The 20,393-nt window shown below is 33.9% G+C and overlaps 2 protein-coding genes across 5 annotated transcripts in view; one reads left to right on the top strand and one right to left on the bottom strand.

The window, feature by feature from the left end:
• The window catches only part of LOC120637623 (multidrug resistance-associated protein 4-like), a 67,456-nt gene that overhangs the window by 11,079 nt on the left and 35,984 nt on the right, over positions 1–20,393 (top strand). For 2 of the 3 annotated variants that reach the window (XM_039909528.1, XM_039909527.1), the window contains exons 1-4: positions 7,830–8,137; positions 8,626–8,714; positions 8,986–9,071; positions 13,976–14,132. In XM_039909528.1, coding sequence (XP_039765462.1) covers positions 8,638–8,714; positions 8,986–9,071; positions 13,976–14,132 — 320 coding nt within the window. In that variant the 5' untranslated portion in view covers positions 7,830–8,137; positions 8,626–8,637. Of the gene's footprint in view, positions 1–97; positions 157–7,829; positions 8,138–8,625; positions 8,715–8,985; positions 9,072–13,975; positions 14,133–20,393 lie in introns of those variants that run through there. The other variant, XM_039909529.1, reaches the window with a different exon arrangement.
• LOC120637624 (beta-1,3-galactosyltransferase 6) lies at positions 3,942–7,582 on the bottom strand. Of its 2 annotated transcripts, none has more exons than XM_039909531.1 (4): positions 7,535–7,582; positions 5,561–6,366; positions 5,006–5,196; positions 3,942–4,854 (listed from the first exon to the last, which is right to left on the bottom strand). In XM_039909531.1, exons 2-4 carry the CDS (start codon positions 6,182–6,184, stop codon positions 4,560–4,562), a joined length of 1,110 nt encoding a protein of 369 aa, XP_039765465.1. In that variant the 5' UTR covers positions 6,185–6,366; positions 7,535–7,582; the 3' UTR covers positions 3,942–4,559. The 2 variants fall into 2 exon arrangements, with proteins under 2 accessions (XP_039765465.1, XP_039765464.1); XM_039909530.1 differs by lacking the exon at positions 7,535–7,582 and adding an exon at positions 6,931–7,006.

The following is a 20,393-nucleotide window of genomic DNA, read 5'->3' as shown; positions in this document are numbered from 1 at the left end:
TTGGTCTATGGTTGGCATGGCAGAAGCCACCCACTAGACCAAACCAGAGATAATTCAGCCCAAAATAAATTGGCTCAATCACATTTTCTTCCTGCAGGTATCCTTGCAAGAAGGACTACAAAGGACAATTGACTATTTCAAAGAAGAACTATCAAGAACAACGTTTTACAACAATCAGACATACATGGATGTGAAAGTGAAAGCCCCTCACTGATTATTAGTTACACGAGTATCTGAATCCTCTATGAATGTGATATTAGCATTAGGACGCTAAATGAATGACTGTTTAGAATATTGTGTATTTTTTAAAACTGACGTCGAGACTAGAATTTTCTGTAAAGAATTCCACGAATTTTATTGGTCGCTGCGTCGTCTGCGGCGTATCCTTTGGGGATTCCCCGCATACGGTGTATGGGCCTAATAAACGATTACCCTCATTTTTAAACGCTGCAAATCCACAGACAGCTAACTTAGCTAGAATATAACATGCTTGACGGTTTTCAATCGACATCAAAGTTAAAACAGTCAAAATTTAATTAACTAACAAAATTAGTCAATCGAATCTCCTTGTAAAAATTTGGAAATTATTAACGAATAGGCTGATTTCATGACCAATGATGGGAATTTCCATAAGGGTGGTCGCCTGAAACGTTTCACGAAAGTAATTTACTGTGTTTTGAATTTGACTATGTATTTGAAGCGCCCGCGCACCTAACCTTAGTCATTGTATGTATATTTGTAAAAGGGAATGTACACTTTTCAAAAACATCGTATCAGTCATATAGCGATACATGACTCCAATTCATTATGACGTTCAAAACTACAACCGTTATTTGTGACATCGTTGGGAATGGGTTTTAATTTCTAAAGAGGAACTGTACATTATCTCATTGCTTTTCTCATCTCATCGCTTCAACCAGTGCCGGATTAAGCGAGAGTAGAAATTGCTACGGGCCCCGCATATTTAATACCGCTCATCTCTGCCTGACTGATTGAGTGACTGACTGACTGACTGACTGACTGATTGACTGACTGACAGACACGCACACGCAACAGATATCGCCTGTAGTAATTTACTATCTATAGGTAAAAAGTAAGGTATTATTATATAGGCAAATACGTATTATAAAATTGTATTTTTACCACTTTATGCTTAAACTCCCATATCAGATCAAGGGCTCTTTTAAAGAATTTGCTACGGGCCCCGCACTTGCTTTATCAGGCACTGGCTTCGACGAATAAACGCCGCATTGTCCTGGTTCAATTAATGATGGCGTCTCTTTCACTCGCCAGGGCCCTAAGCAATTCGATTTTAACGATGTTGTGCAAGTACGAAAAGAAGCGTATTCGACCCAAGAGTATTTCTGTTCATTCGTTGGGCCGTATAACCTTCGCTACATTCAGGGGTCAAGATCTCACTAAGGTTGAGAACCACTAAAAAATACCTACGCTTGGGATTTATCCCGGCGCCCCTCAAGTATTGCATTACCCTCATGTCGAGCAATCTACTAATAGGCACGTATGTTATTGGTAACTTATCAATAAAGGCTAGCGTAAATTAGGACGGGGCCGGGCCCAGAATCCCTTGTTTTAAGTACTCATACTCGAGGATGCTAAAATTTTTACCACACACGAAATACTTATGTGACTTAAATGTTAAGTTTTTCTTGCAAGTACTATTAATTTTTAGGCCACAAATTGAGGTTATATAACAATTAGTGCCAGAATCCAGTAAACTACTGTCAATTTATCACAGACCTATTAAAATATTATAGGATTTTTGCAATCCACTTTGTACTGTGTAGAGATGTTATGATTCACATTTTCATATAAATATTTTATTTTCGATACTTAAGACTAATGGCACATGTTTATTTAACTAGTTAAACAAATAACGGTTTTTGGGTTGACAATCACGCTGGATGTATATCGAGTCCTACTACCATCTTGGTCTGTTCAAGTGATTTTAACGAATGGTAAACGATGTTGACTTGTTGTTAAAGCTTAATAAGTTATTCAAAAATTAAAAATTCTACACAACTAATAATAAAATAGACAAACTTCAAAAAGTTTCAGGTCTTGATTTTAAATTTCAATAAATATATATGACAATATTGTTTTGATTCAGTGAAATAGCTAAAGGTTTCAAGGTTGTGGTATACATGCGCGTGCCTAACATGGTTTTTCGATCTTGTCTTGAATTTGAAGGAAGTTATATATACACTTTTTTCATCAGTCTCTTACTGTTAAGACTTAAAAAGTTTCACCAAATGATTGCTGATAGTAATATCGAAAATAATGTACATAATTAGAGAATTTTGAAAAACTTATGATAACTTACTATACTTTAGTGTTTTAATATGGTCTTGATTGTCAAAAGTAATTAATGTATTCAAAAATTAAAATATACAAAAAAGGGTTTCGTACGTGAAAAACCAATAGCTTTTGTTTGAATTTGTTAATGACATTTAATTTTTATTTATGTATATTTTGACTAATAGAAGTAATGATCTTTTAACTATATAGTAGTAAAATAAAATGCAATATGCAGGGTTTTAGGAAGATTTGAACACGGTTAAAAATTTTTAGAAAGAAGTTATTTGACATGAAAATCAAGTTTTTGACACTTTTAATTATTAAGTATGAAAATGCAATATTTTAACAAGTGCGTTTAGTAATATGAACTACCTAAATCCCTGTGTTGCACTTTATTCTAATGGTGGTAATGCTGTCTAATACAGATCTTTAAACTAAAATAAAAAAATATTGCTATCCTTTTCTACAGGGAAAATTGTGAATTATAATAGCATTAATATTAGACCTACTATTTTAGTTTAATCTAGACGTTACTTACCACCATTCAAATAAACGTCGTACAAAACTAATAGTTATCTTTGTAATATAGTCTGTTGCATTTTACCCGCGGCGAAATGGATACGGTAGGTTTTTGACTTGAGAGGTGTGTGTGCTTTTGTGTGTTTGTCCGGTGGTTTCGTCAAACTACTGGACCGATTTTTATTAAGTTGTTAGCATTATATAGGTATAACTTTAGAGCAAGTTCTCAGATGGTCAGCAGAGAACGCTGCAGTACTGTGTTACTTGGACTGGGGAAAACGTAACATTTCGTTCCTAGAGGTTTAATTAATTTTTAATTTAGTAACTTGTCTTAATGTTAAGGTATTCTCATAACTAAAGGTCGCACCCAACGTCTATGATATATCCACATTTTGTTTTAGGTAGGTATATTAATTTTTTCTCCGAGTAGTCTTTCCAAACCGGCGGTAGAGGCACTACAAACTGACAGATGTGACGTTTCAAAAGTGCTTGTATAAGACGTACGTGGAATAAATAAATTTTGAATTAATAATCCGGCCGCTGAGAGAATGCCTTCTTGCCATTTGATAGGTGGTTAAATAAAATAACAGCGCAACAGCCTTACCGCCATCGCAAAAGGCATTTTTATTTTAAAATGCTATACCTTGACTACCTAATAATATAAATTATAATTCAGAAATACAATAAAACTACATAATTAAAATAGTACTGCTATAAGTAAACCCAAGTCCCCAATAACTATAAATTAAAAATAATCGTTGCTTTACGATTATAAAAAATATTGAAATCGCGAAGCAACGCTACTTCAAAGTTCAGTAATTTAAGACTTGTCAGAAACCTTTCTACGGCCGGATTTTAATATTTTGCGTAGTACACAAATAACAATATATTACACAGGTAGCTCTGGAACTTCATTGTCCAACACATGCACAAATTCCAATCAATTTAAAGATGAATTGGTGTAAAAAATAACTATTTCACTCACAATCACCACAATTTAATTCTGTAGTCGTGATTATTATGTGCTTTATTAACTATGTTGAAGTTTTTATTGTTTTATTTATCCTGGAATTGAATAATAGTAAGTGTTTTGTGTTCAGTTTGCTAAATAAAAGTCAATTTTTGTTGTTCAATTGTTTTATTATTTTGTTCTATCCTTAACGAAATAACGCATAGACAAATAAATATAATAGCAGTTATTTAAAAATAACTTCCCATGCTAATTAAACAATAGCCACAATCAAAGGCTTTATGGTTTTTGTCTTACTATTTCTGGAACGGCTGACAGATTGTTAAGAGGTATTAGAAGACATTTCAAGGACTAATCAAGGTATTGTACTACAGGAAGTATAACTGATATGAACGGATCTATTTTAAGTAAGTAGTAAGACTTCTGGGCTATTTCAAAAAACAATTATACTCCATATAAAGTTACTCGTACGGTAGGTAGTGCTTAGTGTTCTGTAAGTATACTTTACCAACAGAAAGGAGTAAGGGATTATTATATATTAGATTTGAAGTGTTGCTGTTCGAGAAAATATTTGGGTTGTATTTTGCCTTATGCGAGTTAAATGTCGATGGGGTTCTCCCACCGCTTTCACGACCCCGAGTCAAATAAATATAGAGAGGGGACTACTGTCCAGAATTTAAAAAAAAGTACATGAGGCTAACTTCTCGAGTACCTATAGTTTTAACAATACCACAATTAATTACAGCAGCTGCAGTTACACTTCAGGACTAGGATTTTTTTTACAGCACGAACTTGGCAAAACATTCCAATTATAATTATAATACTTTCTTAAAGTAAAATCAGTCTTACAGAGTTTTAATCCCTGTGAATGTATTAAAGTTGTGTACATTTGGAACATGTCGCTAGGCGTTTGTTTGTGTCGTACCAGCATGGAATTGTCACAACCTCGCGATATCCACTCTGTGTCAAATCTTGTGTCATGGACCCTGTTGATGGCATCAAGGGCAGCTGTCCACACGCCCATTGATACATCCTCAGAGTTGTAGTTACTGGGAAACGAAGCACTCTTTAAAACATCTGTTAAGTACCATCGCCATGACCATCATTTTTTCAAACCATACTAGCCTACTACAGTCTTTGAATGTGAATTAGGAGAAAAAACGAACGTACGAGTAAGTAATTAGTGATGCTTATACATACCTTAACAAATCAGAATTCCTAGCGACGTAATCTACTATGCTGCGAGAAATTACATATCCACCACCCAGTGCGTATGGCAGGTATGTGTCACAAAGAAACCATGCTTTTTCCTGCCATTTGCCTTTTTTAAATACGGGCGCACGTCCATTAAAATAACCCCAATACAATCCTTTATATTCAGAAAGACTATCCTAGAAGAATTTTTATTTATTAAGTGTGTTTATTAAATTCAGCAAGCAGCACTGTGGAACTAGTAAAATGTTGAAAGTTGGAACATTTCTGGCAATTTAATGATCCCTGGTTGCTATGTGGTATACCCAAGGCTTTATCAATAATAATAGCACATTAAAACTATTTTCAAAAAACCCAAAAAAAGAGAAAAGAAACAAAAAATGCAACTTTTTATCTACAGCAACTGTTAACAACAGAGATTTAAAAATTGACAGACAGTTGCAGTATTAACTTTGCAGAATGCATTAAGTAAGCAGTTAAGATTTTAAATCATAGTTAATTATGACATACTACTAGTATGTTTAAGATATTGTGATAATTTACCTTCCTGGAGACATAATTGCTGATACTGTGTCCTTTCATCTCAGGGGCGTAAGCTTCAAGATCTCTTACAATCAGATCAACTCTCACAAAAGAATCATCATCACATTTTATAACATATTTCAATTCCCTCAAATTCTTACTCAACCACTCCAAAGAGTGAATCAACTTGGATGCTAATTTTTTATAGCCATCTTCGAAATTCTCCAACAATAACATATCTTTGCTTCTACTTTCCTCTAAATGTAACTTTGCCCGCTTTGTTTTATCTAGATTTTGAATTCCTATAGCAAAGTATGGTTTTATAATCCCCAGGTTTAATTTCTTTCCTGCCCAAGTGTAATTCCATCTGTACAGCTTTTCACCATTTTCCACAAATATATTGTTTATAAAACTAGCCCATGTTGTACGTATGGCATCCCTCTTTAATTCATTGTCAGGACTGCTCAAAATAAGTACTGCATATTCAATTTTGTCTAGAGTGTTATCAAAACTTTTTACAAAAGCAACAGGGTTTGATGCACAATCAATTCTAACCAAACTCAAGGTAATTCCACAACCTAAATAAAAGAATAATATACTGAATAGTATCATGCCTTGATACCGCCTCAGGAAATCAAAATTCATTCTATGATCTTTTGATAATGCATTCTTATGTCATATATCATTTGATGGATAGAAAAGTTTTCATCATCTTAATTAACATCACTTTAACACAACATAACATAATTATAGGAAAATTGGTTAGCTGACATTATATTCTGTTAGATTATACCATGAAGTCATTCAGCTGAAAGTTCAAAAGAAATCTGTAAGAAAAAAATTAAAATATTTAATTCAGTAGGAATTGTTTTTTCAAGCTTTGGTAGCAGTTTGGAATGACAGTTAACAAGAAGTTGAGACAAACACTGGCCTGGTTGATGAAGGTGGGCCCTTTTGAGTAGACTTAAAAAAGGTGGTTTTCCTAAAGTATCCATTAGTATGTAGATTAGGTCAATATGCCCTAATTTAGGCCATATCAATTTATGGTTAAAATTGGGAGGGAGGGATTTTTCATATTTACAGCGTCACCGGAGTGAGGGATTAGCTGTTTACATGCTGAAATGATGATTTTGATGAGGTGTTTACATAATGTGTAATTGCGTGCCTCTCTGGCTATGGCAGACGTCCCGTCATTAAATACGAATACAATTGTGTGCCACCAAAGAGGTTCATAGAAAACATCATCTTCTCAATCTTTCCGTCCGCATTCGGCACCAGTGTTACATTCAATGGTCCGATCGGACAGACGACTAAGGTGTAAGGAGTGCCCTTTTAGCCATTTAGCTGTGGCTAGTAAATTTAGACGCATTGGATGAAAAAAAATACTTAACCAGTTAGATTTCGAATTCGATATCAATAATCAAAATATTGATAATGTTTACTTCTGTCCGTGTATGGAGGGTAGAGGTAAGGAGGATCATCTGTGTATATGATAAAGTGTCGTCAAAATGTATTAAATTAGGATGGCGCCACATTTGCATCAAGGTAACTCTTAAAAGAAGCGCCAAACCAAATATTGTTAGAGTAGGCTTGAAAAATAAACAAGGAAGTAAGGTTATATTTACCACAATATTTTGTACAACGTAAGTTGTTGAAATTCTCAATAATTAACTACTTTAGTCGATAATGACATTAAATTTTTTAACTCGGCATACTTCAATTAATCTACGATTGCTACATTCATACCATACCCTGTGCAATGTGCATCCACCAGCGCCATTGTGGAGGATTTTTGAACTGTTATTTAGCGCGTACAACTGGACACTTTTTCAACTTTTCTCCCATATAAGATGACTCTCCTTACCTAGTTCCTTACTAAGTTCTAGCTTTTTTAAGCCTGTAGTATATTAATGTAGATAACTTTCGAAAACACATTTCACGTTACGTGACACGTTTCATGTTACGATTATATTAATATACACTATGTAGACTTACAGCAATTTTTACGTTTGTGTATAAAGAAGTTGAACCACATTGTTCATAAAATGTTTAACACTGTAGTATACAATTACTAAACAGTAAATGTAAATATACAATTACTATCACTATATGCGGGGCATGAAAAAGTATTCTAAAATTATATAAAACCTTGTCTATGAAAAATGCCTAAAATGAAGTTTTGTCTGTGATCTACCATAAACCTAGAAGTCTATAGATTTTTTTAACTATTGCTTACAAATGTCAACTTTTGTCTTAGTTTTATTTTTTAGTAGAAATTTAGCATGGTTAAAGTAAATACATAGTCGCGGAGTGACAATAATTTCATATCTATTTAATTTTATTCAATTAATTATTCGTTATAATTACCATGTATGAAACCTTTTGTTAATATTCGATGTTTTATGAAATTTGTATATCCGTTTTTTTTAAACGTTGAAAATACAGTTGTCTTCGTAATTTTCATAATTGGAGAGGTAGAAATAAAATAAATTGGCACGGAATTGTTCTTTATCTAAAGCAATTCATTTGAAGTAGTGCCATGCATTTTCTGTGTAATTCCTAAATTACAAGTGGATTTTAACAATACGTGCAGAATAGGTAAGTTTTATTTTTTTTAAACTAAATTGTTTTCGAAGTTCTGCTCCCGGTAAAAAATGAAATAACTTGTCAACTTCCCCTATGTGGGTATTCTTTCATGATTATATTACTATCGTCAGGCAGACTCTTATTATAAATTTTAATTTATCGAGTTCTTGCAATTTCTTTTCCCTGCATTGTGTAAAGTAATCTTAGTCTAGATCAGGGTGGATATGTAACTTTTTTTGAGGTTCCGATTTTACTTTTGCATTCCCACCTGTGGGGACCATGTTAATATCACTACTAATAAACTGAGATTAGGCTAGAAACAGGTTCTCAGGTCAAACTATATAAAGACCAGACAACCTGCTCTTAGCTCAATGTTATTGATAATAGTTTCCTCAGAGTTTGAGATACCCAAACCTACACAGCCATCATGTTGTTATGAGGTCTGCATACAGCAGTGTGACATTCATTAGGCTGAAATGATAATGGTTTGTTTCTTTCAGTTGAAATACAACATGGAGACAACAAAAAGAAAAAGCCAGCCAGTGCATCCCAGAGCTAAGGCCAATCCTTTATCAGCCCTGACATTTGGGTAATAATTTTAAAATATTTCAGTTTTTTATTAAAAAGGTGAAAGTGTGTTTTATTGTCTTTTCACACCCTGACGAAGCATTCCATCAACTTTATTTTTGGCATAGCGTTAGTTAAAAGGATGCAGAGTACTACTTTTCATCACAGGAATACAAAATGCCAGCAACAGCTATTTAGTTATATATATTATACTGTGACCAAAATGTAGATTTTAAATATTGACTAGAAATAATTGAATAACAATCATTATTCTACAAGTATACTTTTTTCAGATGGACCTTACCAATATTTTGGGGTGGTTTAAAGAAAGAAATGGAGGAGCACGATTTATATGAGCCACTTGAAGAACATGCCTCAGGTGAGCTTTATTATTTTTCTTATTATTAACTTTACCACTTTTTTGCATAGAGTGATATGAAAGTGGAATTTTCCTTGTCTTTTATCTTTCTCCATAACATCCACCTTTTTTCATCTTTTAGTGGTAAGGCCGCCTTTGCACCCTAGCACTTAGTACTGTTGCTGTTTTCTTTGTATTTTTACTATTGTGTTGTGTTGCAATAAAGTTTTTCTATTCTATTCTATTCTATCCACTTAGAATAAAGACCTGGTGATATATTGTACTGCTAAAAATTACCAAATAAAACATTATTTCTGGTTTTGTTTAAATGAGGCTGAGAGTGTCTTTATTCTATTTCTTTAAACAAAAGGCATTTATGTCTTTAATAATTCTTTTAATTTCTATATAAAGACTTGTGACACATACTTTTATAAAGTGTTAGTGTATTAGAAAAGCAGGTTCTTAGTCAAAAGAACATTTAATTCATCACCTTTATGTCTCAGTTATGTTATGAAAAGTATTTAAAAATTATAATTAAAATATGATGAAGTACGTTTATTTCATACTTTTTTGCCCGTGTTGCTTGTCCTCATTTTTAGGTTTTTTACAAATCCTGTAGGAAATGTTAGTTTTCCTAGAAAAAAAAATACTACGACAATACACACACCACCATCTAGCCCCCAAGTATGCGTAGCTTGTGTTATGGGTACTAAGATGATGAGTATTTCTATGCAGATAAACACCAGGATGCTGAAAAACAGTCATGTTCATCACACAAAAATTTTCCAGTTGTGGGAATCGAACCCACGGCTGTTAACTCAGAAAGCAGGTTCGCTGCCCACTGCGCCAGTCGCCCGTCAAATAAGAAATAGCCTATGTTAATTTCCGTTCTTTCAATAATCCTATCCAAAAATCATGTAACTTTGTTGCCAAGTTAGGGAGTGTAGCAAAGATAAACAAACAAATACACGTTTGCATTTAAATAAGTTAGGATCCTATGGAAAAATCGGATCCGAAAGTATATCTACAAAATAATACATTATTTCATTCAATTCACTCAATCTGTGACAATGTTGATAGGTACCATGTTATTCAACAAGATTGATTTTTATGTCGTGACTGTAGGAATCGTCGTGTTTTAAATTGGAGTACAGCCAATTTCCATTACGTATCGTCTTCGTAACCGCTTAACTCTGAAGCGTGTAAATACGTCATGAAGGAAAAAGTAAATATCGGTCAAGTAAACATCCCGTTCGATATATAACGACGTTCAAGTGCTAGTGAGACTCACTGAATGGGTTTCGTTCTATTAGGTTTTTTGTAACTAACCTTGTAACTACCGAAAATGGGTCCCAAGTAGGCAACACATACACGGTCTTCACAGTATCTCGGCATAAGTGGCGTGCACTTCATACATGCACAAAAGCACTGCCTACCCTAAAATTCATATACTACTCTCGTAGGAGGTGGATTTTGGCAATTTTCCTGCTGTAGGTTCAGAAGGACAGTAGCCAATAGTATTGGCTACTGTCCTTCTGAAAAAGAAAAAAAAGTAGTAGAGCATTTAGTGACAGAGCTCGTCAGAGGAAGTTCTACCGCCATTCTGCTTCTTATTACTTTGTTATGGTCTCAAAGGCGTTACTGCCAGTGTAATTACACTATAAAGTTTAATACCTACGCCTCTGAACACAGGGCATATAGTAGGACATATATAGTAGGATCCTTGCATGCCCGTTGCCCTGTATATAGGCGACTGTTTTCCACTTACCATCAAGTGGGACATCTGCTTGGTCTGACAATTATAACTATTTTATACAGTTAACAATAAAAATAAGGCTTCTTACACTTACGTACGTAAATCGTTCAACATTTAGGTCAAGGTCAGGCCTAAGACAAGAACGACTACATTTTCGGTAGACGAAAAACGGTGCCTCAACACATTATGGGCAGGTAGACAAACCGAAGTACAAGAAAGTGATCTTTTTTTTTAATATATAATATACTTAAATAAAAAAGGATTATTGCAATCGCACATGATTCTCCTTCTTCTTTTTCGTTTCCTTGGGCTTGTCTCCGTACTTTGCCGGCCGGAACCTGCCGTTGTACGCACTGGTACGCTCCTCGCTGGGTCACTCCAGACAGCCGCGCTCACTCCAGAAGCCACTATGCTTATGTGGCCATGTATATCGTTAAACCTAATTATAAGTGATGATCCTAACAATTTTCGCTAAGACGTTACGGTACCGATATATAATAAGATAGTTAAATATTGCCAACTCGAAAACTTGTTAAAATACTTTATAATCTTCCACATTTTATAATCTTCCTTATAAAAATGTGTTTAAAAGGCTTTTTTTTGCTAAAACTCATCATGATAAGTAATAAAAAATAGTTAAATAGAAAAATAAATTGTATGAATTCATGTTGCGACAGTAACTGTACTAATTTAAATACGATTTACATACCTAACTTACTAGGTATACCTAGTAGGTAGGTAATATACATACGGAAAATCCATAAAAGATCTGAATTTGCCCGCCCGTTTTCATTTGTATTTAAACTTTGATTTTTGCGAATATGTTACACTTCGAATTTTACCATGCGTTCCACCATCTCATTTTTAGAACCTTTTACGATCATCATCATCATCAATCTACCAGCCCGTTTCAGGGCATAGGTCTCTTGACGTAATGGGAAGGGATTAGGCCGTAGTCTAGAACGCTGGCTAGATGCGGATTGGAATCTAGACTTCACACGCCTTTGAGGTCATTATTGAGAACTCTTAGGTATGCAGGTTCATTATGTTTTCCGTCGATGTTAAAACAAATTATATATAATTACTTGCATTTTAAGTCGTAAAATTTAGTAAAATAACAGAATTTTAATAACAGACGTTCCGATTCCTTTAAGGAAATAGGATGGATGGATAGGATAATCGTCATCGTGGATGCGATTCCCACATCTGGTTATTGTTTGTGTGATGAACATTTTTCAGTGTCAGGGTGTTTATCTATATATAATAAGTATTTATGTATATCAGCATAACACAAGATACGCTTACTTTGGGACTAGATGACGATGTGTGTATTGTCGTAGTATTTTTTAATGAGATACTGGGTAGGTTTATTTTCCATAATATTTCTTTATTACCAGACGGGATTGCCCATGTTTCTAGTTCATCACCAGAGTTACTTTTGATCCGTTTCTTTCTACTCGACCGGCCGTTGTCATTCAATTTCTATAATATTCTGTTCACATGTATCCAGTAGCTTCTAGTCAGTGCTTAAATCCGGCGCTTTATTCCTACTGGAATAATGACAACATTTTTATTCATTCTGTATCTGAATTGGCAGTCTGCTTATTAGTCTGCGAATATTGTCTCAGCGCGACGCGCAATCGACTGTTATTCGCCCAAACGACGTGCAATCTATAGTGTTTATAACTATTAAAATGAAGTGGCAGAATTTATTTTTATTTCTTTTAACGCGCTAATATTACTATAATGGCGCAATCTTATTTTTTTGATTAGGATAGCCTAGTATTTTACAAGGCTGGTTGGAAAAAGGGTACTTAGCAGATGGGGTTTCACATATTCACGTATTCATAGTAATGAAAAGCTTATGGTCAATACTTAAACACAAAAAACTGTCCATTATTTGTGTAAAACACACGCAGTGATAAGCATAACGTCAGCTGTGCATACATTAAGTACAAATTGGGTCACGGATTACTATAGCAACAGAAAAAGATTATGTTCCTAGATAATATTAAAACAATAATAATATTTCAACTCGATTTCAATTTATTACAATTACTTGAGTGGGAACTAGTGATACTTTTTATGGTAGTAAAGTTGTAGTAACCAATTTCCAACCAGCCTTGTATATAATATCAAGATATTTATTTATTTATTTATTTATTGCATCCATGCCTTCACATAGGCCCTGTCAGGGCATAGCAATAACAAACAGTTTGACCCTTATAACTATTACGAATACACGATTTCAGGATTCTAATTAGTGTTAGTAGAAATATGTATTAGGTGTCAGAATAATTAGTTACTATTAAAGATTGTCAGGTTAATAAATCTATTTTAATATTAAATAATTGCTCAGCCAATTGTTTTGTCATAAAATTATGTTAAAAATTACTGTGGTATGTCATGAAAATAAATTGAAATAAGACGATTATTTAATATTATATAACATAGTATTAGTATACATTTATTATTTACTATTATTTACTTTTGAAATATACATCCTATTAGATAATGCATGTCGTGATTTTGAGGTCTATAAAGTTAGAAACTCATGGATATTGTAGAAACATTTTTGTAAAAATTTAAAACTTTAAAGATAATATTAAGGAAGGCTATTTAGGTTATACTATTAGGTTATATTATGTTTCCTAATTAAATACGAAAGAAACAACGGAGCACAGTCAGTAGTCTATAAATTACTAATCTTTTAATTAAGTTAACTTAACCGATCAAAAGAAAAAACTATAAGTTGTATATTCAGTAAAGAAAAGCAAGCTTGAATCGCCCATATATGTAATGGGAAACCGAAAATACGACCTACTAAAACTAAATATACAGGGCAAGGTCCCAGAAAGCGAAGCGTGGGGCAAAGAAAATCTTGGTTTAAAAATCTACGCCAATAGTTTTGAAAAGCAGTCTTTTTGTTATTCAGAGCCGCGGCATCAAAAATACAAGTTGCCTTAATTATCGCCGACCACCGAAAGAAGATGGCACTTTAAGAAAAAAGAAGATAAATAAAATTGTCAACTAATGGTAGAATCAACTTGCTATAATCCTACTGGGCTAATGTAAACTATCCATAAATGGATATGGCAGTAATATATATGCATAATTTTATGAACTTATAGTGTTTTCAAATGTTTAATGTAAGTTATTATTGCCACAGGTCCATTAGGCGACAAGTTTGCCCGTCTATGGGAAGAAGAGGTGGCGAGTGCGGCAGGAAAACGTACACCGAGCCTTCTTCGAGTAATCCTTAGAGCATATGCTGCGCGATGCATGCTCTATGGATTCGTTCTATTGTTTATGGAATGCGGAATTCGGTGAGTAAACAAAACTATTGAAATAGTTATTAAAGTGCGTTCAAGCATGATAATGATTTTTTTACTAAGCACAAAATTAATTAAAATGTTTTACTTAAATGACATATTATTCAGTTTCCATGGTAACTAAAACAAAATGTGTTATATATTCTATCGCATTCTCTCGCCAACTTAATCCCGTGCATTTATTTGTTTGTTTCTTTATCGTTACGCAGTTTCGTTTCATCGATTTTCAAATCAAAAAAGATTTACCTCAAAAGTGGTTTAGGATCTCATAAAACATAAATATAGGTAGGTATCTGCCATATTTTTAAAGGTGAACAACTCATAAAATGCGTGCGAGGAAAACTACAAAACTCATGTAACTTGCAAAACAATAAAAACATTTAAGTTCTAATACTAATTCTACTCTACGTAAGCGTAGCGTAAAAGTATTGTTATGATGATAATATTTTGACATACTTCAATATTCACTTGACGTTAGAAACGCACTCGAGAGTTGAAAATCAATACAGTTATCTTATCATTACATTATAAATGTGCCAAAATAATATATTTAACAAATTAAGTAACAAATCGGCCTTGTTTTAGTTATATCAACCCATTACCGGCCCACTACAGGGCACGGGTGTCCTCCCACAATGAGAAGGGTAGTAGGTACACTACGCTGGCCAGGTGCGAATTTCTGACTAAACACGCCCTAGATAATATTATGGAGAAATCTCAGGCATGCAGGTTTCCTCACGATGTTTTCCTTCACCAAAGCAAGTGATATATAATCGCTTATAACGCACATTTGTAAAAGTTAGAGGATTCGAACACTTGACAAATCACGCTACAGAATCACTAAAAATAAAGTCAAAGTCAAAAATATCTTTATTCAAGTATAGGCCCATAGGTGGCACTTTTGATGCGTATATAAGAATTACACGGTAGTGAGATGATGACAATAACCACATTCGTAAACTTAAAACTAAAGCTACGAGGGTTCCAAACGCGTCCTGGTCGAAGCCCACAACAAACTTAGCCGGGTGTTTTTTTTTTGTAATATATTTAAAATTATTAGAAGAGCAATCTGGTTAGAGCAATAATTCACACCCAAGCTTTTTTATCGATTACGTAGTCCTTCATACTATAATAGAACTTTTCTATAAGCTAACGTATAATACAAACTTCGAACTTTTTAAGAGACATCTCCAAGATGTCAATGGGTAGTTTATTGTAGAATTGTATGCAATTTCCTTTAAACGAATTATGCATTTTATGTAACCTAGTATATTGCAATAATCCTACCATACATGCAGATAGCAATTATAGATAGCAGTAAACTCTTTTACATAGGATATATAATTTACTTAGACTTTTGCTCAAAAATGTCTAGGCACAGGTTTGTATGTTAGTGTCATAATATTGCAACATATATACAATAAACATAGCATAACCGCTTATGCTATGAGAGATAAAAATACCTAATGTAATAAAATATTCGTTGATCGTTTCTTAGGGTTGTTGGCACCTATGTTCACTGAACGCAAAGGTGACAGTGAGTACATTGTGTATTTTATAACTAGCTGATGCCCGCGACTTCGTCCGCTTTTGTTTTTGTATTTCGAAAGACATGTGCCTCATAAATGTGGCAGCACTTTATGTATTTAGGATAGCTTTAAAATCGTCAATCACTTTCGTCCTCTCTCCCAAGAGAACTGAGCTTAATTTCGGGATAAAAAGAATCCTATATTACTTCTTATATCTTCAGGAATATGTGTACAAAGTTTCGTGATTATCGGTGTAGTAGTTTTTGCATGAAAGCGTAATAAACAAACTTACATTCACATTTATAATATTAGTAGGGATATCGACTTTAAGTAACTAATAACAAATATTTTGTGATATTACTCAATTGAAGTCAAAACAAATCAATTACACAGTTCGTTAGCTTTATAATCATAAAAAGCTGACCTTTAATCTATGTTTTGTTTATTTGTCCAATTTTATTGGTTTTATATAATTGCTCAAGGATTCAGTAATCAAGTGATGAGGAATTGCTACAGGTACCCTGAAGTGGAAAACTGTAATTCGAACCGTTGCTTTCAATGAATTTTCTGAGGCATTCATGAATTTTCAATAGTGGCTGGTATTTGAAATTAAAAATCATTCTTTTATATTTATTAATATTATTTTAAAATGCCTTAAATTTGCCTTTGTTGTGAAGCATCCAAAACTACAGGAAATAATTTTAGGGTTTCAAATACATTTTTTTTTTCTCTAGCAAGCCTATAGTTTCTACATAAGTAACTAATATTGAAACGTCAAGTCGGTTTGTTTGTAGTGACTACCACCGGGTCGAAACCAAACTAGGAAGCTAGATCCTACCGAGAAAAAGCTGACAAGAAACTCAGCAGTCTTTTATTTAAAATTATAATTTTACAATTTGACAAATGGATACTTTATAAGTACTTACTCTTAAAACGTCAAGTCGGTCTGTTTGTAGTGACTACCACCGGGTCGAAACCAAACTAGGAAGCTAGATCCTACCGAGAAAAAGCTGACAAGAAACTCAGCAGTCTTTTATTTAAAATTATAATTTTACAATTTGACAAATGGATACTTTATAAGTACTTACTCTTAAAACGTCAAGTCGGTCTGTTTGTAGTGACTACCACCGGGTCGAAACCAAACTAGGAAGCTAGATCCTACCGAGAAAAAGCTGACAAGAAACTCAGCAGTCTTTTATTTAAAATTATAATTTTACAATTTGACAATTATTTTTCACCTTGTGGAAGATAAGAGCGCTTACTTAGAGCAAGGTTTCTCGGAGCTGCGCTCATCCATAATAAGAAATTCAACAATGATTTAGTAACCTCGAAATAATAAATGAAATAATACATTGGAAGTCTTTGCACTTCGGAACCATCTTATAAAAGCGCACCTTTACTCAATCCCGATTATCCCGATATTTATGTGAAACTGCTCCATTCCAAAATGCCGGGTACTATTTCGGCGAATATGTAGTAGGCTTATGTAGTAACTCTTCTCCCCTTACATCGGCGAACCAGTTAGTGTCCAGTGTCATTTAGCGGTATCTCGAATTTTTAGGGTTGGTAGTCTGTGGTTTCAGCAAACTATCACTATCACTTTTCAAATCACAACCTAAATAATAAAGTATTTAATAAATTTTTCTACATAGGATGTTGTAGGTATAAATGCCGTTGCGATGTGGTTCAGTTTATTCAGAGACTCGAAACAAATATTAAATACTTTATTATTTAGGTTGTGATTTAAATATTGATGCAAATAAAAAGCAATGAAGAGCTTAAGTGAAAACATAAATAGAAAAAAAATCTTATAAAATTATACATTTATCAATTCGGTGTATAAAAAGGACCCAGTAAATAAAAAACAACGAAGAGAACATAAATAGAAAAAAAAACAATCATAATAAAATTACACGTTTATCAATTCGGTGTATAAGAAGGACCCAGTAACGAGTGCGAGCGAAGTCGTGTGGCTGCGGTATACGGTATTCAAATAGGTTGATCGTTATGGTAGATAGTGTTGATTGATACCTAAACTTTAACAAATATTGCTAATTTAAAAAGGTCGCCGTATAGGTATCAGATAATAGTTGAGACATTTTTTTTCTCGGTTGCATACCGTTTTCGTAACAACTGCGTGTCGCCAAAAGATCACTTGATCTTTCGAGTGCGTAATCTTAACAAGCGTTCGAGGAATTATATTTATATAAGGTCTCATCTTAAATTATGTTTGACGGTTTCACATATCATAGAGGTCAAAATACCGTTACCGAGATCGTTCTTTTGACAACAGCAAATCCCTCGCGATCACTACTATAGTTTGTTAAATTAAAGCTTCAAAGCTTTAAAGTAAACCGCCTTTGTATATTAAAAATCCTTTTCTATACCAATGAAACACAACTTCAAGGCTACTCTGCTGACTGAGCTAATTATATGCAGAGGCTGACGTTGTTTAATTAATACATAAGTTAATCATTAGGTTTATTTAATATTATGAATGCGAAAATGTGTGGGCTTATTAACTATGTTCATAAATAATTGCAAAAAATAATAATAAAAAGATCTAGACGCAATTTGCCACAGGGATAGATTGCACTGAGCAGGTTATATGGGCATGGGTCTCCTCCCCCACTCCTCCACGTAGTCCACACGCTGGCCCAGTGCGGATTGGGAACACTCAGGCATTGGCGTGCACTTCAAACATGCATAAAAGCACTGCCTACCCTAAAATTTTTGTATACCTATATACATAAAGGAGAAGATTTTTTCCATTTTATGCCTTTTTCGTTCTTTATGCATACCCTGGTCAAAACCCCTGCGCACGCCACTGCTCTTAGGTATGAAGGTTTTCTCACGATGATTTCCTTCACGTTGAAGCGAGTGATATTTTAATCACCTACTTAAAATGAACGTTACTTGGAAAAGGTAGAGGTGCGTGCGTGCTGGGATTCAAACTCGCCCTCCCAAAAGTAGATTCTGGAGCTCCTTCATACATTAGTGTGCAAACTGGTCTCAAAATGCCTTGTAACAACAAAGATTAACCACAAAAGCCAACAGGAAGTCCAGCTGATTGTCCTACCGCAGAAAATTATCAACTGACCGCTACATACTTAAGTCACACCTGTTCTCTGAGGAGATATGGTACGAAAAACACTAAATGATTTAATTTACAATTTTTTTAACAAATATCTAAAAATATAATCATCACCATCCTGCGGACGTTCACTGAATATAGGCCCATCAGTGGCGTGCATAGAGGGTATGCACAGGTTTTGTAGATGATATAAAATGAAGAAAATCTCCAGTACGAGTTATCAAAAATTTAAGGATAGGCATTGTAAGAGTTAATTTAAAAAGCCTATCCTTGAGTATTTATAACTAGTTCTGAAGATTTTCTTTAGTTTATATCAACTGCATACCCTGTGCTTACCTTCTATGCACGCCACTGGGGCCGGTCCCAAGAAACGCGACCACACCTGGTACTTAGCCTTCAGCCTTAATTATTGATGAAAAAACAATTGTATACAAAGAAACATACGTAATAAATATATATGTACATACTCAGTTTTAAGAATAAATTATTGAAACCTAACAAAGTTATATCTGTATGTCTTAGAAGGAATTATTGAATATTTTCGGAACGCCTAGGACGTGCAAAGTACGTTGTAATTATTAACTTGCCATGCTATGGGTCTTGTAGGGCTAGCTAGCATAGGCAGGAGAAAAAAATTATATCCTCCTTACCTACTTATCCCAAGTTTAATTCTACGTTAGGTCTGTCATTGTGTATGCAGAAAAGGACGGCTTGGTCATTGTCCAAATAGCCAACAAAAAATACTTGGGTCGATTACGTTATAAACCACACAAAGAAATATATTCTTACAGGAGTAATGACCACACGACAAATAAAAGATATTGCAGGTATATATTTGCCCTAAGATCTGCTAAAGGTCTGCTCTCTTAGTAGATTATTTAAATAACACAGTTTTTCCAAAGATAACATGTTATCTATCTATAAAAGTTTCGTTCGCGTCAGTTTGTTTTAACATTGCGTATCCTTGACCGATAAAATATTCTGAATTATTGAACCTTGATTTATAAAACCTACGTATCCAAAGTCGAAGTAATTGCAATGGGATCTAAAAATCACTTCCCCTACCCAATGGGAATCCACGGAGAAATTAATTTAATGCTAGAGTAGAGTAGGTATATAACTGTTTAGTTACTAAGTTAATAACAGATATGAATGTAGAAATGTTTTTTTTTAACTTTTATTCCTAGACATGTTAGCCCTTGTCTGAAATCTCATCTGGTGTAAAGTTATGATGCAGTCTTAAGATGATAACGGGCTGACATTTAATGCGTATGGAAGTTATAACAAAACTATACCCCTAGTCAGTTTCTACGGGACATCGTACCGGAACGCTAATTCGCTTTGCTGTACGTCTTAGTCGGTAGGGTGGTAATTAACCACGGCAGAAGCCTCCCACTATACGAAATAAATTAATGTATAGTTTAAAATAAATATTATAGTCTTTATCATTATTATTTTTTGAAGGACTGGAAGGAAGGACCATAAACTTTTTGGTAATGCAATATTATTTTAATATAAAAATATAATTGCATTTATAATATTTTACTACACTAAAATATAATAATGTGTACCTATTATTATACTTACCTAACGGTTCGTTAGCGAAGACTATCTATTTAGTTACAAATTAAG

Source organism: Pararge aegeria, chromosome 4 (genome assembly GCF_905163445.1).
Source record: "Pararge aegeria chromosome 4, ilParAegt1.1, whole genome shotgun sequence".
Taxonomy (NCBI): domain Eukaryota; kingdom Metazoa; phylum Arthropoda; class Insecta; order Lepidoptera; family Nymphalidae; genus Pararge; species Pararge aegeria.
This window is presented reverse-complemented; position numbering and strand designations above follow the sequence as displayed.

Coding starts and splice junctions, on each gene's coding strand:
- LOC120637624 (XM_039909531.1), bottom strand. CDS start 6,184: ATGAATTTTGATTTCCTGAGGCGGTATCAAGGCATGATACTATTCAGT. Junction 5,197..5,560: donor GCAATTATGTCTCCAGGAAG/GTAAATTATCAC, acceptor AAATTCTTCTAG/GATAGTCTTTCTGAATATAA. Junction 4,855..5,005: donor AGGAATTCTGATTTGTTAAG/GTATGTATAAGC, acceptor TTCGTTTCCCAG/TAACTACAACTCTGAGGATG.